Source organism: Melanotaenia boesemani, chromosome 22, assembly GCF_017639745.1.
Source record: "Melanotaenia boesemani isolate fMelBoe1 chromosome 22, fMelBoe1.pri, whole genome shotgun sequence".
Lineage (NCBI taxonomy): Eukaryota > Metazoa > Chordata > Actinopteri > Atheriniformes > Melanotaeniidae > Melanotaenia > Melanotaenia boesemani.
The window spans coordinates 6,298,167-6,325,326 of record NC_055703.1 but is presented as its reverse complement, the minus strand read 5'-3'; the positions used below and the strand labels follow the sequence as shown (position 1 = coordinate 6,325,326).

At 40.3% G+C, this 27,160-nt stretch overlaps 2 protein-coding genes across 7 annotated transcripts in view; one reads left to right on the top strand and one right to left on the bottom strand.

Moving 5' to 3' along the window:
* cdc42bpab (CDC42 binding protein kinase alpha (DMPK-like) b) overlaps positions 1 to 17,661 on the bottom strand; it is an 84,065-nt gene extending 66,404 nt beyond the window's left edge. For 4 of the 5 annotated variants that reach the window (XM_041975159.1, XM_041975157.1, XM_041975158.1 and 1 more), the window contains exon 1: positions 16,428 to 17,661. In XM_041975159.1, coding sequence (XP_041831093.1) covers positions 16,428 to 16,605 — 178 coding nt within the window. In that variant the 5' untranslated portion in view covers positions 16,606 to 17,661. The remainder of the gene's footprint in view (positions 1 to 16,427) is intronic. The other variant, XM_041975156.1, reaches the window with a different exon arrangement.
* lft1 (lefty1) lies at positions 16,707 to 26,166 on the top strand. Of its 2 annotated transcripts, XM_041975183.1 has the most exons (5): positions 16,707 to 16,829; positions 24,133 to 24,344; positions 24,553 to 24,799; positions 24,906 to 25,145; positions 25,504 to 26,166. In XM_041975183.1, the coding sequence occupies exons 2-5, from the start codon at positions 24,152 to 24,154 to the stop codon at positions 25,826 to 25,828; spliced, it is 1,005 nt and encodes a 334-aa protein (XP_041831117.1). In that variant the 5' UTR covers positions 16,707 to 16,829; positions 24,133 to 24,151; the 3' UTR covers positions 25,829 to 26,166. The 2 variants fall into 2 exon arrangements, with proteins under 2 accessions (XP_041831117.1, XP_041831116.1); XM_041975182.1 differs by lacking the exon at positions 16,707 to 16,829 and having other exon boundaries at positions 23,579 to 24,344.
* Positions 26,167 to 27,160: the final 994 nt, after the last annotated feature.

The window sequence follows — 27,160 nt, the reverse complement described above, 5'->3', positions numbered from 1 at the left end:
GTTCAGAGCAAGAAGTTGCACATGTGACTGCTACAAAAAAAAGTAGATTTTCAAACAAAGATACTGAAGTATCAGACTTCAGCAACATCTTTTATTTCCTAATTAGTTCAATTAACCCACCAACCAATTAAAGAATCCCCTTAGGAGTTAACAGGAAAACTCCAGTCTTATCCATTTAGGCCTTATCCAAAGAGCTGATGTCCAACACAGTAAGCTGCAAGAACAAACGCCAGCCTTTGCAATAGTGGCCAGACACCTAGATAACAGTTACGAGGCTAATGACCTCACTGATAAGTAGATTGAGTTGGCGTGGGATGAGAACCTGCATGGGGGGGTGGGTCCTTGTTTTGATGAGGATCTGAGGTGATCACATACACACCGACTTTCTCGGTTGAAAAACCGCAGGCGGCACATTGAGCCAGACAGCGATGAACAGTAATGACTGCTGTCACCGCACATGCTGAGTGCTCACCTTCTCAACTTCTCACTTCAGTTTAGATGAAATTACACACACAAAAAAAAAGGTTTTGCAAAATGGAGAAAAAAACTGACACTGAGGAATCGAATTGATTAATACTGGTTTAGTTATAGAGACAAAACAAGAAAATCTCTTAAAGGAAAGCTGGTAAAAAACCGCCTGAAGGTTTTTCTGATGGTAAGCAAAATTTTAAAGGTATAGAAACTAAGAGAAATTAAATCAACTCAAAACAAACAAAGCAAGATTGCATAACTTCCTGTGTTTGTGTGGTGGTGTTGGGCAGGAAAACAAGAATTCTGATTTTGTTTTCGTGGTAAAAGCTGGTGTATAGACAGAAACACTCACCGATCCCGACCCCCTAACTTTTGGCAGGATCGATGAATATTTCCAGTGCCAATATTGTTATCAGCCCAACTCCAAAGTATTACATGCTTCATGTTGGGTCTAACATGTGATTGACAAACTGCTTACATACAAGTGTGAATGATTATCACAGTTTGTCAACCAGCAGTACTGAATTACCATCTTTTAGCTTAAAAATAATCCAAGATGGCTGCAGTTCAGATGCAAACCATTTAAAAAGCCAGAGCAATAACTGTACAAAAAAGAAGCATGTTTGTAAAGCTTTGGTTCCTGTATGTTTACTGTTGTCAGATGTAAATACTTCCCTGCAAAAGGAGACTTTGGAGAAAGGCATCTTTTCCTAAGCCCTCTTAAAACCAGACACACAGGTGTAAAGTGAGAGGCATGGATTGAACTTCACATTTAGATCCTCTTAGGCTGAACGCAGCTAGACGCTTAGTTAAGCTACAATATTAACAGGGGAAAAACACCTTATAGCACTGATAACTGCTTTCAGTTGGTATCACACAGATTGATGGAGCTCAGCGTACCAAAGTTCTAGCAGCAAGAGGAGAGTTGCAAAATAAAATAAAGACGATGACTGTGGGTTGGTATGTTTCAATAAAGTTAAAATAAAAAGAAAATCCTGAACACCAGACCAATGTTGGCTGTCACTGTTCACACAAGTGCTTTATTGCATGTTATGTTTCAATAAAGTTTAAAAAATGAATAAAATAAAAAAAAAATAAATTAAAAAGTGCCAGACCACATAATCAGTAAGCTTCAGAAACTGAAGCGGGAATAACGTGATAGTAAAAAAAAAAAAAAAAAAAGACAAAAGTGGAGCTACATGTGGTGTTACATGTCCAACTTTCCAGCCACCAAAGCAGCTACAACCGAAGAAACGAGCGAGTAGGCCTGGCGATATGATCAAACCAATATCCTGATTATCTAAACGTTACTGTGATAAAAATGAATTAGCAGAGTAAAATAAGTGAAAGGAACCACATATAGTTTATCTATATATGGTCTTAATGCATTTTTAAAATATATTAAAGATAAATTACTTAAATAGTTGAAATGAGCAATTACTGGTTCTGAACGTTGGTTTCCATTAATTTTCTATTAATCACCCAGCCCTACAGGTGAGTACCGTCTCTGTAGACGACCTGTTGAGTTAAGATCAGCTAACAGTTAGCTGCTAACTGAAGTCGATTAAACACTGGAAGCATTCATTTTTCATAAATGTCGCTGTGCTGCTATGGAAACCAATCTAAATATCGATTTATATAAATTTGTGTCTTACAAAATTCTACCAGCCATCTGAACATATTATTTATTTTGGGAAACTGTACTGAAACCAGAACAGTGTCTGAAAGCACCATGGTAGTTTTTTGGTATGGTGGAAGGATCCATGTTAGTACTCACTGTTTGTTAGAGTTAGAGTTAGTCAGTTTTATACATGCTTTCACATCAGAGTCCCCAACAACACAAGGCACAGTGCTCTTAAAATCTCTTAGCATGCCCATCCCTAGAATCAGGCTAAAGAAGCAGAAGGAGTAATTATTACCTACAAGCAGTAAATTAAGCAGTAAGTGTTTTGGACAGAAAATCACAACAAAACAAACTAGTATTTAACCCCCAAGTGATGGATACTGAATAGTCATTTTACATTTTGTCAGTGAATGACAGGAATTAGCAGCAAGATAATGTGAGCCAGTGAATAAAGTGTATGGATCTGTAATATAATAATTAACAGTGACAGTATTATAAAGCTGTTTGACAATAATTTCCTTTTTAAAAGAGTAAAAACAGCATTTTTTTTTCTTTCATTTAGTAAATACAATTCAGCCAGTGTGAACTTCGTCCAAATCAAAGCCACAGTCGTCTCAGATCAATTATGGGCGATCGATTAACAGGAAGGGGAAAACATAAATCAACTAACTGCTGCACTTATTAGTTTCGTTTTAAATGCCTAAAGGGGGGGGAATTGAATTTGGGGGATGAACAGATTTTCAGCTGTTGTGTTTGTATCATGACCTTCAGCGGAGGGAGGAAGCAGAATGAGGCAGTTCTCTATATATAGAGGTGAACAACAGAGATGACTCGCTGGAAAACAGAGATGACAATCGTAGTGACCACAGGATTTCCACCAGAGACTTCTCAGATGAGACAGACAGGATAGGGACGGCTGAGAACAAAGGGGTGTGGGTTAGTCAACCCACATGTTTAATTTATTTTAAATATAAAGAAGAGCTTTTAGTACATCCACTCAAAGTGCAGTGCAGTTTTGCGGGTGTATAGTCGCATTTGCCCGCAGCCCACAAAAAAACCCTTTCAAAACCTTTTCCACATAACTGCTAAATCACGGTCTGAATGCATGAAAAATGAGGAGGAAACAGGCTCATGAGTGAGTAACAAGACTGTCATGCTCTGCACAGTGGCTCCATTTTATCACTGAAAATTTACCTCCACAACACAGTGATTCAGATCTCAGCTGAAGGGACAATTAGATCAGTCGCACGGGACACCCACCGGTGTGAATGACCGCCATTCAGGTGGAAGATGGATGAATGGAGCTGGCAAGCTGCTTGCTCTAGCTAACATTATTTGAGTCATGTGTCTCCACTAGAAAGATGGGGAGGTCAGAACAGCGAGTACAAGAGACAGGCGCACATAAGGCAGCGTAGACATATAGCTGAGGCTAAAAATAGGTCGGGTCACTGTCAAATTCACCATCCCACCACAAGCCAAGGTCAGTGCTCTACCGGTGTCAGCTATACCAAGCAGCAGTGAGTAAAGGGACGACGACTGTGACCATTATTGCAAATCTGCAGGCTTATCTAATCTATTTCAGCTATTTCAATTAGTCCCGGTCTAATTTTTCACATTACCCCTCTTATTATCCAGATTAGAAGATGAACATAAGAAGCTAGTTTGAATCCCAGCAAGTCCAAAGCGGTCTGAAGAACAAACATTTTATTCAGTGTGGAAGTATTGAAATTATAATCATAATTATTATCTGTACCGCTTTGTCCATTACGGGGCGCAGGTAAGCTGGAGCCTATCCCAGCATTTTAACAAGTGAGAGGCAGGTACACCCTGGACAGGTCGCAGGGCCAACACAGAAAGAAACACACACACACACAGAATTTAGAGTGACCAATTAACCTAACATGCTTGTCTTTGGACAGTGGGAGGAAGCCGGAGTACCCACGCATACACAGAAAGGCAACCACTCCCCAGGTTCGAACCTCCCCCCAGCTGAGGCTCGAACCAGCGATTTTCTTGCTGTGAGGCTGCGGTGCTAACCACCACACCGCCGTACAGCCCCGAAATAAAAATCAGTTAGCTGAGGAAATTTTCTAAATGTAACTCTGTGTGGAAGGGATTTGACAAAGTACATCCTGTGATAGTGGCCGTTAAAATGACTCTGAAATAACCAGTTTTTTGCTCTTACATTAAAACACACAAAGGTTGTTCTAGTCATTTCGACATACTGTATGGCGTCATATGGAGCCCTTTTATCGGTGAGGTATTAGCGTATGGGAGGTGTAGGATGTACTTGTCTCACATATACATGTTCTGAAGCTTTTAAGTGCTGCAGCAGTCACGTCTCATAGCCGGTCAGCAACATGATGTCGCAAACAAACATTTTTTTCTTACCAGACTTGACCCCTGACTCATCTGACATCAGTTTCAGTCGTCATTCAGACTATTTTTTTCTCTGTACATACAAGTAGCTCCTTTTCCGTTTTGTTCACATGGCATTTTGTCAACCAGTCAAACTTTATTTATATAGCACTTTTCATACAATTTTTAACTCAAATTGCTTTACAGAAATACCAAGTAGAAAATAAAAAAAGTCTCTTTGTTTAAGTGTCGCTTGCACATAGAAACCATCTAATTTTAACCCACAGTAAACAAATTAATTGAGGAAGAACTATAACAGGAAAAGCTAGAGGTGAATATAATAATAATAATAAAAAAAAACACCCCAAAAAAAGATAAAACTACAGGATTTAAAATAAAAACATTAAAACAAAAAAGAAAAAAATTTATTTGAGAAATAAATAATCAACTAATGAAAACAACTGAATAAAGCAGACAAATAAAAAAAATAAAGCATAAAATACAACTAAAAATAAATGAAAAACTTATTAAAATACATTTAAAAAGCTCAAATTAGATGCAGATAAAAAAAGCCAATTAAAACTGACTTTTTTGTCTCACAAATCCATTAATAAAGGTGCGCAAACATAGACACGTGGGTATTCTCACCAATGTTTAACTAAATTCTGTTGCTTCACCATGCACTCCATCATGTTTATTGTACGTTTTTGTTATTTTTCTTTTCGTCTCCTTTGACCCCGTCTCTTCTGCACTCGTAGCTCTCTGCTGACAACTTGTGCAACAACTTCACCCCCTCTGATTCCTAGAAAATATCACTCACTAGTTATTCAGTCAGGAGCTGGGAAGCTTCTGTAAGACTCACAAATCGCATGTAGTGTTTCCAGATAGCAACTGATGACTGAATCACCGATTCCTCTCATATCTGGGCCATTTGTCTATGATCTCCAGTAGTCTGTGAAGTGTAGAGTGAACTAGGTTTTAATGGAGAGGCTGTTTTGTCTTATACTGCAAGTGCATTTAGAAAACCAGCTGGCTAAATGAGAATTACTTCTCCACAAAACAAGCACACAAGTAGTCTTTCTGGCAAATTTGAGGTTTATGGAAATACATTCTTACAAGAAATACACACAGGAAGTTTCAGAAAATCTGGGATAAAAAAAAAGAACTTTCTTCAGCCCAAATTGAGCTGAATGATTTATTTTTTTAACTGTTCAATAAAACCCAGTCAAGATGGGTACATGGTTTCTGCATCGCCCTGTGCATGTGCATGTACAGTACATGTGGAAGGCCTACAATACAATGTGCAGGACTGGATGGAGGTGATTCTCCGTGTTTCACCTCTGCTCCCCGCCTTCCTTGTCATTTTGAATGCAGCCAGATTCAGGCACATGCGTATTTGTTGCCCTCAGTTGTGGTTAAAAATATTTGGTCTGCACACAGTCGGCTACAGAGGAGCCTGGAGGCCACATGTGGAATATTGAGGATTATGATGAATTTTACATCACTGCTGAAGAAATCATGAACTGGCTTTTAAAAATACTAGCATCTGGCTTTTAGAGGAATGAGAAAGTACAATGTCCAATGACTACAGCTTCATTTGGCTTTTGCACACGCAACCAAGAATTTGTCGAGACTAATTATTTTTCTTGGACTCAGCAGTGCATCTAACATTTCTCAGGTTTAGGACTTTTATCTCCCCATATGTCTGTCTGTGTTCATTCACTCCTATTCTAGGGAAGAATGATGTGATTAAAAGGCAATTAAAGGCAGAAAAGGGATGGATGTTCTCCTCTGATTGACTCTGATTAGCATTTGTACACTGTGCTGTGCACTGTACACAAAAACAGGCCCGAAGAACAACAGACAACAGTTCTGTAATTTTACAATGAAACAGGAATCAATTGGTTATCTATTATCCCCACTAATTTAAGAGCTTTTCGCTGTTCCTGAGCCAAATGAACAAGTTATAAATTTACTTGTGTGCAGCACTTTGTTCAGCGATGGTCGTTGTAAAATGCTGTATAAATAAAGTTGTTATGGTAAGACAAACTAGATGAGAGCTGAATGTACTGATGACCGCTGCAGAACCTCGTCTGTGTGACATTACCTGAACTGACGGGGAATAATTCTCCTCTAGAAATTCAGCAGTGACACAGAAGTTGTCCATAAATAAAGAAATCCAATGTTACATGGCTTTAGAAAAATTAAAAAGATGCATTTGTTTCGTGTGAAGCATCAGATCAGAGTGCTGCCGGAAACGAGAACAGCCTCCATCAAGTTCACCTGTGGTTTGAGCTGAAGAAGATCAGTGTAAAAAACATATAAATTGTGGACAATAGCTGTTCATCTCTATTTATATATCTGTTTGAGCAGACATATAAAAACACCGCACATAATATAAGCAAAGAGGAGCCGCCATTTTACAAAATTCAAGTCCAAGTAGATAATTATCATGAAAAAAGATTAAATGTAAATTCAGGAGAGAAATTTTCCAGAAGCAGCTCAGCTTCATTAATTATTTCAGTTTAATTTAGCTCAGTGAAGCTAGCACTTGCCTGTTTAGTTTTTTGTTTTTTTTTTATGTTTCCCTACTTCACAATAAATGAATAAATAACATTTTCCTAAACCTCTTTTTTGTTTACAATAATTTAAATAGCCATCACTGCATATGGATCATGATAAAAAAAAGCAACTCGGCATCAGGAGACCCTGAAACTGACCACAATAACCTGCAGACATGAAGAGGAAACATTAATTGACTAAACTCTAATGTTGTCATAGCATGAATGAGAGTTAGTGGGAGGCCTTAGCTCATTTGGTGTTTAAAAATAATAAAAAAAAGAAGAAATAAATAATTTTAACCAGCTGATTTACCTATCACGATGTACATATCACTGTATAAAAAAAAACTAACATTTTCATGTGGCAACACAAGACCTTTTGCAAGTATGGCAGCATGAAAGGTCAAAGTGTGTGCACATGCGCAGGTGCAGTACGTGTGGAGATGTGCTTCATAAGTAATTCAGCTCATGTTCCTGGTAACTAGACTGACTATGTCTCAGCCTCTGTACATGCCTGTGTCGAGCATATGCAAGCAAACATAATGTTTCCTACAAGCCTGTGCACATATTCAGAACACAATGCACAATACTGCTGGTACAAATCCTACACAGGCACAGAGGCCAGCCCAGCCTTCTCTGTCACTAGGCAAAGCTGGGATGCAGCAGTCTGAGAGGCACCATGGGAGGGGGGGAGAGGAGATGCAAGGGCCAGGATGGGGAGGGGGAGCAAACAGAGGATATAAAAGAGGGGACAGAGACTAAACAGAGGAGAGGAAAAGAGAATAATATAAGCTACAAGAGGTGTGCAGAACTAGAATGGATAGGAGCTGAGTGAATGGACTAGACTGACAATGAGCTAAACTATGAAAGCAAGGGAAACACCAACAGACGAAAAGAAAGAACGAATGGGGAGGGTGACGCTGGTGGACAAAGAGCCAGGCCAGGCCACATCTAAACAGCTGCTGTTCTCCCTAACATTGCACCTCAGCTCCAAATTCCACAGGCTGCCGGGCTATGAGGGGCTGGGGCCTGAGTCAGCGCTTTTTACACACAGCCGAGCCCTCTGCTCAAAGCAGCCGGGGGATGCAGCAGCTACAGCAAGTGCAGAGGGACACAATGGAGCCAAGCAGGCAGCGGTTCAGTGCTCTTCCTGGCTTTCTTTAAGATGTTTAGGGAGGAAACGAAAGAAGGATGCACCACTGAAATATCTGCAGCAGGGGTAAAGGAACACGGAAGAGAAATAAACAACTCGTAACGAATTATCTGGAGCAAGTCATTTTAGGATTGCTTGCAGAAAATATGAAGGAGTGTTATGCAAAAATTAAACATAGCAGCAAGTGGCATGTTCAACCAAATAGAGGACCAAAGCTTCATAGCAGAGGCACAGCTGTTCCACCATGCAAACGATAAATTCCTCATTAATAAAATATAAGAAAAGCTCTGCATGACTAACAACTTCGAAAGAATATTTAAAGTGAGAACCAGACCTGTGCTAAAGCTATCCAAACAGGATCCACAGACAGCATGAACATGTTCAAGTCAAAGGCGAAAATAAATCAAAATTATTTTCTTTCAAGTGTGCATCAAATACAAGCTTAAAGCTTTTAAAAAAAAAAAAAAACTAAGTTGAACTAGATTTCTGAGTATCTTCATGCTAGTAATTGCCTTTTTATTTGTGTGCCAGAGAAAAATCCTGTGACAGAAAAGAGCACAGAGGAAAAAGGAAAATCAGAAGATTACATTTGTACATTTCAAAATGATTTGTAATGTGTGTCCTGGTGAAGCTCCTGAGGACTGAAGTATAACAGCTGGGTATCAGGCACACAACCATGACAGATTATTTTTATTATATGCTTGGATAAAATCAGATTAATAGATGTTTTTATTCAGCAAAACCCGTTTTCAGTGCTGTTTTTTGTTGAATTAGAATATAAAACACATCAATCTATATTTTAAGTTCTTGTAGAAACATATGAAAGCTAAAAACATCTACAGCTACTGCCCAAAAGTCTTTACACAGCCTAATCCATGGATTATATGCTAGCTAACATGAAGTTTTCTCAAGTATAGGAATGTCCCACATTTCATTAAGCTTCTTTCTGCATCCTAAGTGGAGAAAATGTGGTACTGAGTAAGCAGATATGAAAGACTCAGCAGTTAACAGGACAGTGATAAAAGGCCCTTTAATTCCTTGTCATGCTCCATGTTTGGGTCCTCACAGCGTTATGAATAAGTTCATTAAGAAATGTCTCTATTGTATATTTTTCACAAAAAAAATGGCTCTTTTTTTCTCTGTGTAAATCCACTCCCTGCCACCGATACACACTGCCAGTTCAGTGAGGACATCTTCGCCAGCTGGATGTGGAACCATTTCAAGCTGAAAGGTTCGAGGGATGAAGCGTTGTTAGTTGTTTTCACCGTTGAAAAGCATTTTAAAAAGGCAAAAGGAGAGCTACCTAATTCCTCCTCTGAGCTGAAGACCAACAATTCTCCACCAATGCCTAGAAATAATCTAAACAGAAGTACACTGCATCTATAACGTGCCACTTAAGAGGCTGAATTCATTTCCAAACTGAGGCATTAAACGTAAATAACGAGCCAAAGGCAGTTGACGTCGCCAATAAGATTGACTGACAGCCGAGAGGAGAGGTCAGCCAAAGCCAGCTTTCAGGCACTGTGGGGGAAGAATGAGTTAGGGAAGAAGAAAGGAATGGGAGGATGAGAAGTAAAGGTAAAGTAAAGAGGAAAAGGGGGTGTGCATTTGCAGTCGGATCCCAAGGGTCCTGAGAGGCTAGCTAATGACCTGAGCTACAGAGTCTTCTGGGAGACAGAGGAAAGCCAACCTTCCCCTGCAGCTTTCTGATGACACATCACAATTAGCAGCAGCCATTTATCTGCCTACAAAGCTTCCAGACAGATTGACCAAGCGTTCCTAAAGGCCACCTTTGAACATCCTGATGCTGAAATTTAATGAATGAACATGACTTCACATGTAAGCTTGATTTAAAAAAAAGACTCAGGTTATCTGGTTTTTGTTTTTTTCTTTGGTAGCTCCGCAGAAACCATGAATTGCTCTGTTCCTTTTTTAAAAAAAAATAAATAAATAAATGCTATTCTTTAGGGATTACATTAGAAAAAAACAGCCAATGACACAGCTGTGCAGCCTGAAGACTAGAAACTAGCTACCCAAACATTAAGCATCCCGAGCACTTCTCTAACAAGGTTGTCAAAAACACAACTGATGCAGCAACTATGCAAAAATGTTAAATAACGTGCCAGTGATGCATGCACTTAAACAGGTTCCAAGGTATTTTGCTAGTTTATGGATCTGCAGGGTTCATTCAGACAAAGATGTAATCAAACAAGGAGGTAAAAGAGATAAATGTAGTCCAAGCGGTGGCTGAAGCCCCCTTTTTGGGACACTGAGGTCTGGGAGAGGATCCATGGGCTCCTATGCTATGTCACAACAGAAAAATCTAAGAACATGCATGTGTGTGAAAAAGTGAGAGACTACAGGAACTCATGAGTGTTCGAATGAGCATGAAGGCATCTGTAAACTGGTGTGAAATCAGAAATAAACAGTGACCTTGTGTTTTCCCAACAGCACCAAAATACTGGACACGAGTGAGCCGCAGAGTACACAATGACACAATGAGATGCAGCTGTCCCACTTCCTCGAATGACATCATGTACTCGCTGGGTCCGGACTAGCTCACAGGGTCCTTGTAGTTTCTTCCTGTTCTCTGTGCCCACCACAGTCACTGGACAGCCACGCAGGAAACAGCCAAAGTGGGAACAAGGATGTCCTGACAGAGGCTGGCCTGTGTAGGATCTGAATGTCTAATATTAATATATACAGATCACGGATTCCTCCGCTGATGATGCTAGTGTGAGTTTTCCCCAACATCACTCACATTTGAGTTTCGGATCATGAAATATAAAACTTTTATGAGTAACTTAACTTTTTATGGATTATTTTCATCTCAAACCAAGTCCTGATTTTGACCTAGACACAATAAAACCCTGTTTCACATCAAATCTCCACTCTGAACACTTAAGTGCATTTCCTGCCTTACAACACAGCTGACAAAGCAGCTTCCCACCACTTTAAACTGACCTAAACATAAATGTATCACTCCTGTGGTGCTATAGACCCAGTATATGAAGCCAGAGGCTTTAAGTGCCACAGAGCTATTTGTACTTGGTTGGGTAAATTGGCCCCTAAACAGAATTAAAAACCACGTGACACAAAAAAAAATGTGTTTTTCTTTACATTTTTTACAGATGCAGTGGCAGCTCTTCTGGTCTGTTGAGTAACGGGAATAACAGGGAGGAACTCAAGTCTGCACAGTGTGAGATAGCCTAGTTAGGCAAAACCACAATAATGTGTGTGTTTGTGTCTCCCCTGTGAGTTGTGTGTAAGGCACGCTGCCAATGAAAGCCTTGCAGGGTGGAGCACACATCAGCTGCGGCTGAACAGCTGGTCACTGTGGGCTAACATCGAGTCTGGATTGAGAAAAGGTCAGGCAGCCTCCCCCATGTTTGCCCACTGTGGCCTGGCACAGCTGCCCATTCTCATTCAGCCACCCAGCAAATCATTCCACTAAGCAGGGAAGGAGCTGAAAGTCGAACAGAGGGTGGGTACCGATGGGAAAAACTTGAAAACTTCATGCAGGTTTCCTCTAAATTTGCAATCATCTCAGCAGAGATCAACATCCTGGTTGTGTTTATATTCTAACACCAACCCACATAAGAAATGGATCAATGTGATGAATCCATTATTCATCTGTGGACTGAGGAATGCTTGTTCTATGTGTAGGTGTTCTTCTTACTTAGAAAAGTCATATTCTTTGACTTATATATGTTAACTCTGCAAAGTTACAACAATAACCGATGTGACACCATTTAATTGAATTACAGATAAGTGGAATGACTGGCTAGCTTACATTAATAAGGTTTAGAAGATGTTTTTTGGATGCATTGAATGGTATACATGAGTCAGGATACAGCGTACTTTCCCGTGTTCATTTCCCCTGTGGCTGCAGGTTATGTAGGGGTCTCCATTTCAGCTGAAATGAGGTCACCAAACAAGAAGAAAACCCAATACAAATGTTTGTCTTCTTCTGTGGCTCGTATAGTTTCTTGGGAAGAAAAGCTTGTACCTTTGTTGTAGCTGTGCTGAAGTAGCCAAAACGTAGCAGGAATTGCGCTATAACGACGAGTCTTTTCTGGGAACAAATGGCTGTGAGGCGCGGCCTCTTTGTAGCTAACAAAGGCAGGCCACTCACAAGTTTTAGAGGTCTTAGATTTCATCACTCCCACACTGAACCATGTTTCTGTATGTATATAACAAGTTAAAAATGGGCAGCTCTAATTGTACTATATCACCTTGTCAGTTAACTTTTAGCTAGTAAAGAAAAAAGTGCTGCATGCTTAACAGGTGTGAGTTTTCCTTTGACCCTGTGGCTGGATGTTCTGCCAAGAAAAAAGAAAACATGGGAGTGGCGACACACTCAAAACTTTGAGGACAAGATGAGACTTGGCCCCAATTCCACCACAATTTTGTTGCTGGCTATGTCACAAAGGTGTGGTCTGCTGTCTTGCGGATGTGTCTTATCACAATCCTAAAACCACAGCAAATTAAATTATTCTATCCTTTTACACTAGATGGAAAACTTTCTCTATTTTTCTTTTCCTTTTTTTCTCCCACAACAACATAAAAACACCTAGAAGCAACACTATATCACAATATGGACCCCTAACTCAACAATTCACCTCATCCAAGTTAAAATACGTCTTTGCTTTTAATAATAATATTTTCTAAGTTCATTTGCTATTCTCTGCATCACTGTGATTAAATGTAACCACAATGTGTTCATGTAGACATAATGCTACTGCAATTTATACAAATAACCTTGTGATATCTGTTCTTGCTACCCCTAGAAGTCCTGCGAATGTTTTGTTTTTACATGACAGAAGGGTTGATGGGATCATGAGCAGTCACAATTACTCAACCACAAACTAAGCTTTCCTTAGCAAAAAAGATAGCAATCTGTGAAAAGTGTGATGCAAATTCGTCAACATTTTACAGGAAAACCATCCAATTTTCCCAACTTTGACTACAAGCAACTTGTTTTTGCTTTAACAACGTTGCTAATGATTCTTGGCCCATTTATGCTTGACGAAGAAGACGGATAAGCAGACGGCAGTTATGCGTAACGTCGGTTACGCGTGTAATTTGGTCCGTTTTCAGGGAGCTTAGCTATCCATCACATAAAACGGAGCAATACCACCGGAAATCGTGGAGACGGTGCTGGGCAGGTTGACATGCGACCAGCCAAAGAAACAACCCAGAAAAGAAGAAGAAGAACAGGAAGAAAAAAGCAGAAGAGAAATGAAAACAAGGACAACTGTCTAATTTGTGTTTAAGGTGTGCTGACCGGTTGGAAACAACTTTATAGCAAAGCATTGCCGCCACCAACCAGTGTCTGCAACTAGCGCCGGATCACGGGAGTGAACTTTGTACTCAGTACTGCCCACTAGTGGAGAAATTGACTCAACAACCATGGCAACACAAAAGACATGCAAGTATGAGGACGGCGACTTATGACAACGTTTGAAACGGATGTCCCTATTTACGTACGTATGGGAATAGATAGGCCTTTACTGCTGTTGCTGTATTGAGTGTGTGACGCAGCTGAAGCATTTGCAGAGGAGCTCTCCAAAGATATCCCTTCCATTCTAACCATTAGCTATTCTACAATGCCCAGTCTAGGCAGGACTGATGAGCCTTGCATCTTGTGTACAAGTACAGCAGTGGACTGATGCACCTTTAAGAGAAATTGGCTTGTTTGGAGTCTACACACTCATATTGCAGACACAGTTGTGACGTTCTGGTCCATGCGAACAGTGAACAGCGATGGCTTAATGACAGCATCCTTTTTTGCATTGACAGTGCAAACTTTGCGTCAATTTAAACAATTTGATTGGTTGAAAGTTTGACAGGAAGTTGCTTCATCATAATTTCCGAGTCACAACAGAGGTCTCTTAGCAACACAGTAGTGACAGCTATCTTTTTTTATTTTAAAATGTGATAAATAATCATGCTATCCGGGATTTACCACATCGTCCCTCTAAATAAACACTACATTTTACAGCTGGATTGTAAACCTCCTGGACAGGGTATAAATGCCTGGAAAACTTCCATAGATCACCTAAAGCAGGCATGTCAAACTGGTCCAGCAAAGGGCCGTGTGGCTGCAGGTTTTTGTTCCAGCCAGCCAAGAGCACACAGTTTGACCAATCAGCTGTCTGAAGACTGAGATCAGTTGATTGAATCAGTCAAATCTGGTGTGCTGCTGCTTGGTTGGAACAAAAACCTGCAGCCACACGGCCCTTTGCTGGACCAGTTTGACATATGTGACCTAAAGTGTAAGCTACACAGACTTATAGAATGAGATATTGCTGACAATAGAAACGATAACACCTGGGGGTGCCAGCTATCTGGCACAGTTTTAAGGGTTAAACACGCTCCTTAAAAACTGTCAGCTTAGTTCTGAGTCAGAAAACTATCAGTTATGAGCTAAAAATGGTTGTTCATCAACATTTTCCTGAAAATCATAAAGGCCTGGCAGCTCACTGGGTCAGCAAGAACCCCCACCAGCCTAAAAATGCTTGGAAAGACAAATCAATAGCCAATCAACTGTTTGGAAACCAGCTGGGCCTCAATGTTTAGGAGGAAACGATACACTAGATACAACCATAAAGCCATAAGCAGATGAGTGCAGTAAAGACTCATAATAACACTGTTTAAATAAAGCCTTCTGGCACCAGCAATATCTGGTATGAATATTTACTTCATTCTTATTTAAACAAACTAAACTCATCTCAAAAGTATTTATATGAATTCTATACTTGTGGATCATTTAATATCCATCCCTCTGGGGCAGGACACTAAGCAGGAGCAGCACCATGGGACCTCTGGTCAGTTATGACAGCTTGGACACATCTGTGTGTTGTGTCTGGCTGAGCCCAGTCAGAGTTTCTAGTGTCAACACGAGGAAATGTCAGGATGAAGTCACTGCTTGGCACTGCGCTTCTCCTTAAAGGCCAGGGCACACTGGCATTGTTACAGGCCAGCGAGATGCTGCAGATCAGCTGAAGACTTGCAAATGCAGCCAAAACTGCACGCCCTGAAGGAAACAGCACATGTGTACAGAAAAGTACCTTTTTTCCCCACATACAAATAGAAAATCAACTAAATTCAGCCACTTCAAGTCCATTTTTAGCACAGAATGGGATGTCCAGATGGTGGCTGGCGAGGCAGACCAAATTAACAGCCACAGCCAAAATCTCACACCATTTGACTGACTTCACCAGCTTCCTGTCTGTCTGGATGTAATGCAGCCTTCTCAGTGATGGGCATGGCTGCTGACTATTTAACCTTGTAATTCAAACCGTTTCAGAATTTAAAGTCAGACAAAAAAATGCCAGCAAATGCACCAACCAAATGCCACTTTCCTTCCATTATGCTTTGGTTTCTTATTGCCTCATGTATTATTAATTGGTCTTGATTCATGTTTCTGCCTGTGAGAGGAAATATTTGCTCCCGCTCTGCCTCGGCACTGCTGCACCTCTTTCAAAAAAGACAAGCAGGCCTGCCAGGCATGCTCTGGCAGCTAACTGGGCCTCTGCACTAGATAAAAAAAGGTGAGTTGTTCACATTCCTGCTTCATGCACAAACCAAACCCCACTGTCACACACACACATGCACAAACAAGAGTCCTTCTGGCAAAGCAAAAGGACTGTGCTGTATGTGTGTGGTCCTATTGCCTCCTGTGTTTAGGTTTTTCTCACCTACTTCCAAAAAAAACAAAGAAAGAAAAAAAGAAACTTAACTTCCATTCGCCTACATCCTTACAAAAAACCCAAAGTGACAGCATGGGAAATAAAGGAAGTTAAACTGATCTAGAAAGGCATCAACTTTATCTTTGAGTGCACGCTCATATGAACAAATGGTGGCCTGAAGGAAAGGACATCTTTATTAGATCTTTCCTGGATTTATCTCAAAATTCTACATGGGCCTGCTAAAGGTCTTGGTTACTCATTCAGGCTATGCCCTCTCTCTCGACTTGCTAAACTTGTGTTTATTATGTGTTCTTGCATTATGATTTTCTAAAACTTTGTTGCACAGTAATATAGTTGCATTGCTTTTAGTTTCAGGGAGTGTTTCTGTGCGAGATGCGAGCAAGAACTGAGCCCCACTACTATAAAAGGAATGTGATGGTTAAGGGAGGGCCACTGCACCACCAGCATTTAGTAGCTTATCATCTTACCAAAGACACAGGGAAGCTGAATGCATAAGCCAAACAAGAGGGGGAGATATAAATAAATAAATACATGGGAAAACTCACCCCAGTCCAAAAACTCCAGGATATTTTTCTCCCTTCTGAGGGGAGAGTTGTTGCACTCATCATAGAGGCAGACCAGGATATCCAGCAGCGTTTCCACACTCAGGCAATGGCCATTAGACTGCACTGGTCCGTCCAGGATCAGCTTCTCCAGCTTCTTCAAACGCACCTCTCCCGACATGTTTATTCCGGCTTGTTGCGCTTAAAGTAATGATGACGGAGGAAGACAGAGGGCAAAATGAACAAACACCTCCTCGGCGTGTTATTGGGCCTGGAAAGAAGTTCTCTCACCTTGAGGATGTCTCGAAAATAAATCAAAAATAAACTTTGTGGAGGGCAGGCCAAGGCTAATTCGTTAACATCCACCTTTTCATGATCTCCTTCTAAAGATCCAGCATCTAAAAGGTGGGTAAGGTGTGCACTTCCCCATTTTTTTAATACCTATCCCCAGAGGGTGCAGAAAACAAGTAAGCTAGTCACAATTACAGACCCTGGCTGCCCCAGGCCGGTAGATTTTAAGGATCGCAACGCTTGTTGGCAGTTTTCTGCTCTTCCCTGCGTGGTAAATTGTATAAAAATGACTCGATGTCTTTCAACAGACCTCCCTGAGTTGTTGCTGGGGCGGATATTTTGGATTCTCCATTCTTCCAGCCACCCTAAAATGCAAGGCAGATCTGCAATGCTACAAAGCCCCAGCGCCCCTCCTCTGCTCCAGGAATGGAAGGGCGACACAGGCTTAGTAAGCAGCCTGCTAGGTTAGCTATTTAGCTAGCCACGGAACTAACGTTAACCTTACTTGTCTCCGCTCCTAAATGCCATCATTGCTCCATTTTTTTCCATCCAAGAGCTGACATGTAACATGAAGTAGAAAGCTTGACGGAATTCCACCTCTTCCAACAATGTTTCTTTCTTTCTTTTTTATCCAACTGGAAAAATATCCCACTGTTTCACAACTCAATGTTCTTTAAATCCCATTCTTCGTCCAGAAACCAAATGTCTCTTTAGTTTCTTCGCAGTTCAAAAGCACGATTAGTTCAAGAGTTCCAGCGGACCATAAGTTTGCCGTCAAAAAATAAAAATTGCGGGTCCTTTTTGAAGGTTAGAGAGAAGCTCGTTTAACGTCAAGAGGAAAACTGTATCTAGTCTTACTTATTCCAAATACGGGACACAGCCTAAACTCCCCCCTGTCCTTTCCTTTGCACTGCCTACCTCCCCCGCCGGTCGGTCGCTTCTTGCCGTCTTTGCACAGTCAAGCTACCAGCAGCTTGCTGCCAGAGACGCTCTACATAAGAGACAGTCAAGTAGACAGCTCTTTCCCCAACGCCGCGAGGAATTATGGGACACGATCTATAAAGAAATACATAGGCGCTCTAAACGGGTAAATAGCTCACAAGTCTACCTAAACATTGAAAAATACACATTTTTACGAGTTATCTATTTTGAAATAGGTAAAAATTTGCTTTAGCTTCAACTTAAGTCGCTTTGACTCTTTCACTTTCACGGAAAAAAATCATTTATACGCATGCTCACAGCGCCAAACCTCAAACCGCCATCTTTGCCGTGTTCCAGCCAGCAGTCTTTTACAGCCAGCCGTCCGTCTACCTATGTGGTAGCATCTCTGGTAGCTGCTGCAGGCAAAATCCCAGATCATCATCATGGCGCCCGTCACAGCATCTGCTGTGCAGAGGGGGGTGGATGAGGGTGCGCGTTAGTGGGGGCTGTCAATATTGTGAATGGAAACTGCGGGTTGTCTGTCTGTCTGCTGCTGGTGGGGTGCAAAGAGGACACATTTTTCCTCAGACTCACTGCTGTGGCTTTAACTGGAGGCAAAACACAGAATGCATGGAGATATACCTACGCAGTGGTGTGTCCTGCGTCAGTATAACCTGTAAGCAGTTGCAGTGTGCCACATGTACAGCCTCACACTTAGCCAAAGTGGGTATGTGTTATAGTAAAGTAAATACACGCATTTTCATATGAGGGTCATGCATATATATATATATATATATATATATATATATATATATATATATATATATATATATATATATATATATATGTAGAGAGAGAGAGAGAGAGAGAGAGAGAGAGAGAGAGAGAGAGACAGAGATGAAAATATCTGTTTCTGGGTATAAGGAAAAATTGCATTTGTTATACTTTGACCTGCCCTTCCTATCCCTCTACTGGCAAAAGTGGGCCATATTTAAGTTATCCACTTCTTGGTTACTGAGGTTTTAATGCTGAAAGCATACTTGCCAAGGTAGAGATATTGTATTAGCAGCTGCTTGAGACTGTTTTCAGTTCATAACATTATTTGCAAGTATTGACTTATTTGCACTTTGATTTGATTCTTCTAGCTGACCATCAAACCCACATTACTGTGCATAGGAAAATAGTTATTTTTGTGTGTGGAAATGCTTCATCCTTTTGAAGTGTGCTGCTTATCAGTGCTAAAAGTACATCTGTTAATGATTAAGCGGCCATGCACAGCAGCTGATTCTCTGGGAATAGGGAGGGTACGCACATAGTCCTGTGTGTGTGTCAGTGTATCTTAGTGCATCACACACCAGCAAAGACCAGCATGTGATTTCTATCATTCAGAAAGTCAATGATGAAGTGATTCTTGCTGCAGTTTTCTTCTGATGTAAAGAGATGACAGGCACAAAACAACTCGGCATGTAATATACGGACTAAAAACAAGCTCTAAAATGGTGACCGAGATGAAACTCCAAAATCTCATCACAGTGTATTCAAAACACCCTACAATTAAATGAATCATTGCAATGCTTTGGAAATATTCCTTTGTGTAAAAGCACATGAGTTACAGCTCAAATGAACATAATGACAATACTGAAAAATGAACATATTTCACATTTATGGCTCTTTATTGTGTGTTCAGTAGAGCAGAAGCAGATAACTTAATGAAAAAACATTCTAAGAGCATCTTTACATTTTCGCATACTGAGCAGTGCAGTTTTAGTTAATAAATGTGAATGTTTTTATTACTATTATTAGTTTATTGTTTCTATTTAAGGTATTTTACTATTGAGGCATTGAGGCACCCCTAATTTCTTTATATACTAACAAGAAAACGGTGCAATGATTTGTTGAAATGTGCAAACATAAATGCAAATGCTGTATAAAAGATAAAACCAGATTTTTTTCAAATTTGAAGAGCTTGACTTTTTCCCAGTTACAGTACATTCAACACATTCAATGTCTTGCTAAAATAAGCAAGATATTTCCTGAAAAACACATTCTGTTGATGGCAGCATGTCTGTGCATTATTTAATGTCATTTAATGTTAGGGGAGTCTTCATAAATGTGCAAGTTAGCCATGTCTGATGCACTTATGCAACCCTCATACCATCACAGACGCTGGCTTTAAACTTTGTGCTGATTACTTTTCTATTGGTCCCTCTGCTCTTTAGCCTGGTGGATGCTGTGTTTATAATTTTTAAAAGAAATATTGGTGTTCAGCTGCACAGTGAAGTGGTGGTTAGCAAAAAGGTGCCCAGTCTGAATCTTAACAGGGACCTTATCTGAAGACTGTATGGATGTGAGTTTTCCCTAAGGATTGCAGCTTCCTGAATTGGATAAAGCAGGTGAGGAAAATGAATTAACTTCACATTTTGATTCATCGGACGACAGAAGTGTCTTTAACCAAATTTCGTTGATGCAGTGATCACTGATGATGGTTTTTGGGGGTGTTCCTGAGCCCATACAGTGATTTCCACCACAAAGTCATATCTATTTTTAAAGGATTACTAGCCTTTGTAAGCGAGTGTGTTTTACCTCTTCACTACTTTTTCAGCTGTGATGACATATACAATAAATTAGGTTTTTACCCGAGTTGATGATGTAGTTTAAGTGATTTCATGCAATTTTGCATGTCTTTTGGATATGAAGTTACGTAAACAGCCGTTGTGATGATTTTTTAAGAGAGCTGGCAACATTCCCAGCTTCTACTGACACCTTGGAGTTATCCATCCTGCTGCACAAAATATTCAATGTGCAAACAAAGAGAAAAATGTGCATAGTGATATTTGTGATGTCCTGCATGGGAAAATTTCTGATTTTTCAACATTATAAATATTTGATTAAATGCAGGTAACTAGGGGGAGGTATAGAGACGTTTTGGTGAATTATTCAGCATGCCAGGCCAATTAACTTTAGACAGTTGTCAGATCTGCTTGTTTTATTACTTTTACATCCTCTTTATAAAGTTTTACCATAAAAATACCATTAGCAAAATAAAAGCTTTAGACTCAAATGCTGGCTTATGATTAAATAGATAAAAAAAAGTTATAATTTTTTTTGTATGTTTTAAATTTTTTTGTAAAGCACTATATGATACACTGCTGTTTAAAAGGTTTTATATGAATACAGTTGCATTGAAGGTAATCATGTTTGTAGTGGACTTTTTCCAGCACAACAGCGCCCCCTGGTGTCTAAACCATTTTCTTACAACCATTAATTTTCTTTCTTTTTAAGCAGTCTTAGTCTGCAATTTTTGGCACGTTTTCAGTCGATTCTCAAACATTTTTCTTTTATCCATCATCCAGGCATCAGCAGATAAAACTGCCTCGTTTTATTTTAATTCTGTTATTTGGGCTCCTTGTCTGTATCCTACAAAGTTAAACTCTCCTCTAGGTTGATAAAATTTATCTTAATTTAAGAATAATCATTTCTGTATTTATTGTCAGTCCTGACTAATAACGTCTGATCCTATTGGGTTAAGTCTCGCAGAGATTAAATCCAAAGCCCGCAGTCTCTGCACCTATTGGGCCGTCAATAATTGCGCGAAAATGCAATTAGACCGTCCTGTCGTTTGTCTACATGTATAGAGGAAATAATTGTAGCGGCTATTGTCCTTGCACGGGTCTGGCGCTTTCTGCTTCCTACAGACTGTTCGATGAGTATTGGAAGCCAGCTGGATTGATCTGATCCAGACACTGAGTGGACTAACAATCAAAAAGAAAGAAAGAATGAAGAAGAAGTCTTGCACGAGCTATTAAGGTGCAAAGTAGTGCTTCATTCCTCCCAAATATTTGATGTTAAGCTAAAGCAGGCAATGTCGGGCCAGGAAGTCGGTGACAATGTGAATAATGAGGAATTGGCGGTGACCACCAACACAAGTTCAATATTGACTTTTTGGAGCATGCAGCAGCGCCGCCTCGTTCCCATGGAGACGGCTATAATGAGAAGCTCCAACATTAATGCGCAAAACACAGACTGCGAACTCCTCTTCCCCCCGAAGAGCCCGCTGTAATATTCATCTCATATACAACCCACAAACACACACACCTCATCCCACTTTTTTTTTTTTTTTTAAACAAACAGCAGTTTCTGCAGCCAAAGGCGGATATCATGTTTCACAAATGGAAGGGAATGACCTATAAATTGGAGGTCTTTTGAATGCAAATAAGTGGATGTTAATTAACACCTGCGTTGTTGATTGTAGGAGCTCGTTGGCCTTTGATTGAAAAGAAATGGCACCTTTGGAGCATCAGATGAAGCTTTGAACTCAGCAACTTATCTTTGATTGGCATGGGAAGGAAGGAAGACTGAGAAATATCACACAAATGCCATCTTAATTTCCCGAATTAGGGGTTGTAATGTGAGGGACAGGGGATGGCATAGGCCTGTGGAGAACAGGCACTTAGACTGGCTTTTGGCTGGACTGCACAATTTAAATTTACATGTCTGCACTGATCATCCTGACAGACAATCAGACCTATTTGGACCTCAACTGTAGGTGCTTTGAAGACTTTATAGACTGTTGATCATATTAGAATAGAATAGAAATACTTTATTAATCCCTTCGGAGAGCCCTCAGGGAAATTCAGGGTTTCTGCATACAGGCAGCTTGTTAAGACTGATTTTTCTGGATAGTTCTCTCCTTTCTGTGCCTCATACCTGAGAAAAAACCTTATAGGCTACACTGGCTTATTTCCTTTTCATTCTGTTAATCAGTGCTTAATTAATTAGATCTATCATCTTTAATTAAACTAACAAAATAAAGTGTCTAATCACAAATTAGTTTCCTAAGGATATTTAAAGACAAATGTCCCAACTTAATATGATGTGAGTTACCTGTTTGTATGTGCAAAAACAAAAACAAATCTAGGTCTATATTTGCAATTCAACTGCAGTTAATTGGGTAAAACCTCAAATGCACCAGCACCTTGCATGCAAGAGGCACACACTTACACATAATGCTTCTTTGCAATTACAAATATTGCACTGCTATCATCTCCCCTGTACTGATTAATAATTTGTCTTGTTTTGGTAGCTTGCAGGCTTTAGTTGATGAGAACAGGTCTGGCAGTCATCTGTCATTTGCTCTTCCTGTGTGCCCCTTCAGTCTGTCTGACATCTCTAAGCAAACACAGCCCAATACACAACCAAAGCCCAGGGCCCTTCTGGGCAGCCAGCGAGAGCACCCCAGTTCTAATGTTTGTGTGACAAAAAAGGCAAGGCAAATCCTCGCAATGGAATCAGATAATCACCAACCTGTGAAGAGCCTGCCTCAATCCACATCCACGCCGGCCCCCCGGCCCCTGGATTAACTGTCTGTTTGGCTAATAATTTTAATCTGCTGGAGAGGGACAAGAAATGGGTGACAGAGCGTGGAATCAACATCTAATCCTCGGGTCTCCCTCCTCCTTCAAAGCCCTGCAATACTTCCTCTTAGACTTCCCGGTTTATGCCAAAATGAACAGATCTCCGGTCTCTTGTTCTGATCATCCTCTTTCACCCTTTTCTGGATGTAAAAACCGCTTTCACTTCCACCAAGACAGATATGAGGCCACTATGTGACAGAGTCTTGCCAGACTGTCCCAGCCTGACATTGTCCAGTGGAATGTACACATGGAGAGTGTGGGGCTGTGTGTAGACAAGGGTGCTACTGAGAAGGGGGCACTTCAGGTTCACAGGGTCAAGAGATGTCTGTCTGGGGCACATGTGTAGCACCAGGGAACACACAACTGGAAGAAAGTAGGAGTATTTAAAGTTACAAATTAGTTACAAAAAAACAAAACAAAACAAAAAAAAAACAAAACAAAAACAAAAATAAAACAAAACAAAAAAAAACAAAAACAAATTAAAGTCAGACAAGTAAACAGTTAAAACAAGTTGCAAGGAGACATGATGCCAGCAACTAAATGTTAAGATTCTGATTAATACATACTATTTATCAAACTTAATACAAAAATAAAAGCATACCCATCTTATTAATCCAATCATCACTATACTTCCTTAAACTCTGCCAAATATTTGACCTTTAAATAAACTCAAACACTAAAAAATAGGATTTATTGTGAGATTTCAACCTTATTATTTTTAGTCTGGTCAAATGGCATCAAATGCAAACTAATCCAAACAGACATCAAACATAGTTTTAGTGCAGCTATGGTGAAATGGATGGCACTCGAGTCTAATAGTTGCTGTTTGAAGTATGGCCACTTAGATATCCTGTTTAGGATGGGGCCATATCGTCACACCTTTGTTCTGATAAGGGTCCCTGCCCCCATCGACAAAGTGCGAACGGCTGGGGGGGCCGCAGCAATATAAGGGGCCAGATTAGTGTCTCTCTGAGTGACTCGTGCTACTGTCTTGCTGTCTTGTTCGCGAAAGTTTTTCTCCCCCAAATCATGGATTTTCTCCGCTCTTGTGTCCTGTGCGTCGCGCTCCTCGCTCTCACCAGGGCTTTTACGCATCAGGATATGAAGAACGCGCTGCTGCAGAAACTTGGCATGGATGAAGTTCCTAAAATCCAAAAGAGGGATTTGGAAAACCTGGTTATTCCGGCGCATATCAGAAATAAGTACTTGTCCATGCTGAAGGTGCACCACAGCAGGAGGCGCAGGTCTTTGCCAAGCCTGGCGGGTATCCTGAGAGGAATTCCGGGCAATGCAGGTTAGAAATTTTCCTGATTTTAAAAATATTGATCATGTTAAGGGTTTTAAATCCTCTAAAAACATTTTTATATGTGTAAAAACCTTATCTGTAAAATAGTCGCATGCGTAAATGAGACGCTCAGTGCGCAAAGACTCTTTTACGCACAAAAAATACGATTGAAAAAAAAATATATAGACTGAAATTCTTGTTACGTTTTGTTCATTAGATATCTCCGGGGAATATGTGTACTCTGACACCACTCGGCATCAGATGGTGTTCGAAATGGAAACGAGAATCCCAGATAACAGTGAGGTGACCATGGCGGAGCTGAAGCTTTACCAGAGGGCTTCCCATTACAAACGCTTCGCAGTAGACAGGCGGAACCACCGGCCTGTCAACAACGCCAGGGTCAGCGTCTACTGGGTGGAAGTGCTGCCTGACGGATCCAATAGAACTTCGCTGGTGGATTCACGGTAGGGGATATTTTCTCTCCTGTGTAAGAAGAAGAAGAGCTATCTTCTTCTCCAGGCAACGTCGGATGTATATCGTTTTAATTAATCGTCCTTATCATGTTCACAGTCTGATCCCCATTCACGAGACCGGCTGGAAGAGCTTTGATGTCACCCAAGCGGTGCATTATTGGTCCAAGACGCAGAAGAAGACACCTATGCACCTGGAGGTGTGGATCGAGGGCGAGAGACCTGGCAGCTACGCGGCAGAGATGGCCAAGAGTGTGCACTTTACCACCCAGGAGCAGACGGATAACACCTTGGGAAAGCCTGAGCTCATTCTCTACACACTCAACCTCGAGGAGTACGGGTAAGGGCGCGAGCTTTGGATATACAGGATATTGTATCAGTGTGACAATTAGCCGATGGGCCTTTTTGTTTTCTACCTGTCACCGTTTGCCTGTCGCCGAGGGGCATTAGGTTGCTAATTGTCATGCTTTGGAGAAAATTTGCACCATTTTTTCTCAGATTAATGTTATATTTTTATAAAACAGCAAATAGTAAGATAAGTAAGATACTGAATGGCAAAAAGGGGTGTAGAGAAGAAATGTAAGGCCACTTGAGTTATACATAAAGCCCCCAAGACTTTCAACAACCTCCCCCCCTTAAAAATAAAAGAAGAATAGTGCTGAACGTAAACTAACATCCCTTATCATTTTTTTCTCCAGCTCTCGTGGTGACTGTGACGTAAATCAAAACAAAGAAACCTGCTGCCGTGAGCAATACTTCATAGACTTCCGCGCGCTCACCTGGACACAGTACTGGATCATCGAGCCAGCAGGTTACCAGGCCTTTAGGTGCACCGGAGGCTGCAAGCAGCCCAAACGCAACTACGGCTATGGAGAAAGACGATGCACTGTGTCTGAAAGTGCCCCCCTACCCATCATGTACCTGGTGAAAAAAGGAGACTACACTGAAATAGAGGTGGCCGAGTTTCCTAACATGATTGTAGAGAGATGCTCATGCACGCTGGACAATGTCTCTGTAGTATGAAGTCATGGGAAATAGTTTATTCCTGTAATGACAGACTGCTGGGATGTTATATTAGGATATTATAGTTGTTTTTTCAGAAGGGTGTTGATATATTTAATAGTTTTAAACAACTTGTCTAGTACTTTTTATTTAAACGGATATTTAGTGGGAGAATCACAGAACGGGCAGAGCTGCTCCCGTCAAACAAGCACTTTTATATATTTAGTAAATTGTGATATTGTTTTATTTGAATTCGGATGAATTGTGTTCAATATATTGCAATCATTCAAATTCTGTCTGATGTGTTCTATGTTTCAAGCTGTACATAATAGGAATGAGTTTATGTTTGGAAAATAAAATATTTTGTTCCACCTAAAGCCCCTGATCTTCTGCTCCTAGCTGGTCTGACTCCATTCACATTCATGATCGTATTCAGATGCAGTCACACACAGCTGCCTGTGTCTTTCACCTTCTTATTTGTGTTATAGGAAATTGGAAAGCAGAGCAAATAATCTGCCAAATGACTTACAACACTTGTTATACTGAGGGTGCACACTGAATGATAATGATGGTCAAACTTGCTTGTGATGTTTTATTTACAGTGGGAAGGAGGCAGGGAGGCACATACAGTTAATTCACATGAAGTTGTGTTCTCATTGCGTTGACATCAGGCTTAGACCAGGCCAAACATTGGTAATCAGTCAATACCTAATGCATTGTTTGCTGTCTGAGTGGGAGGTCTTGCTCTTCACTAATATGCCATTGATGAGGATAAGCATAGTACCCTGCCAAAGACAATCAGCTGTCTGAGAAAAACCAAGTTCTCTATGGAAAAACTAATGTAACACAGGCTACATTGTGAATAGTATAGGAATTCTAAGGAGAAAAAGGTCTTGAAATCTAAAAAAAAAAAAAAAAAAAAAAAAAAAAAAAGTGGAAGCAGTTTCAAAACAATCAAATGTACAAACCTCATTTTCAGAATTTTAATGCAGTATAAACTTAAATTTGTAATTTGTTTACTTGTTCAAACATTTTTTAAAATTTTTTTTTTTAACAAAACCAAGTTCAAATAACTGATTTTCATAGTTTTATCTGTCCAAATGAATCATATAGTATACAAGTAACAGGTTAGGGTGTCATGATTAGACATAGAAGGAGCAGCCACCAAAAACATTGTCTTTCCAAGCATGAAAAATAGTCCTATTTTGCAGTCAAAATTTCTATCAGTTCTGGTATTATTTAAGGATATTCTAGTGTTCCTCAGCTCTGATGAGCCATAGCTAAACAACATGTTTGGAGCAAAACAATTTTCTTATTACAAAATATAATAAGCAAAAAGTCCCAAACAGTAGT

What these genes read in the sequence shown, in the direction of transcription:
- lft1 (XM_041975182.1), top strand. Translation starts at nt 24,080, where the DNA reads ATGGATTTTCTCCGCTCTTGTGTCCTGTGCGTCGCGCTCCTCGCTCTC. An exon ending in AGGAATTCCGGGCAATGCAG is followed by an intron (nt 24,345 to 24,552) that starts GTTAGAAATTTT and finishes TTTGTTCATTAG; the next exon opens with ATATCTCCGGGGAATATGTG. An exon ending in ACTTCGCTGGTGGATTCACG is followed by an intron (nt 24,800 to 24,905) that starts GTAGGGGATATT and finishes TCATGTTCACAG; the next exon opens with TCTGATCCCCATTCACGAGA.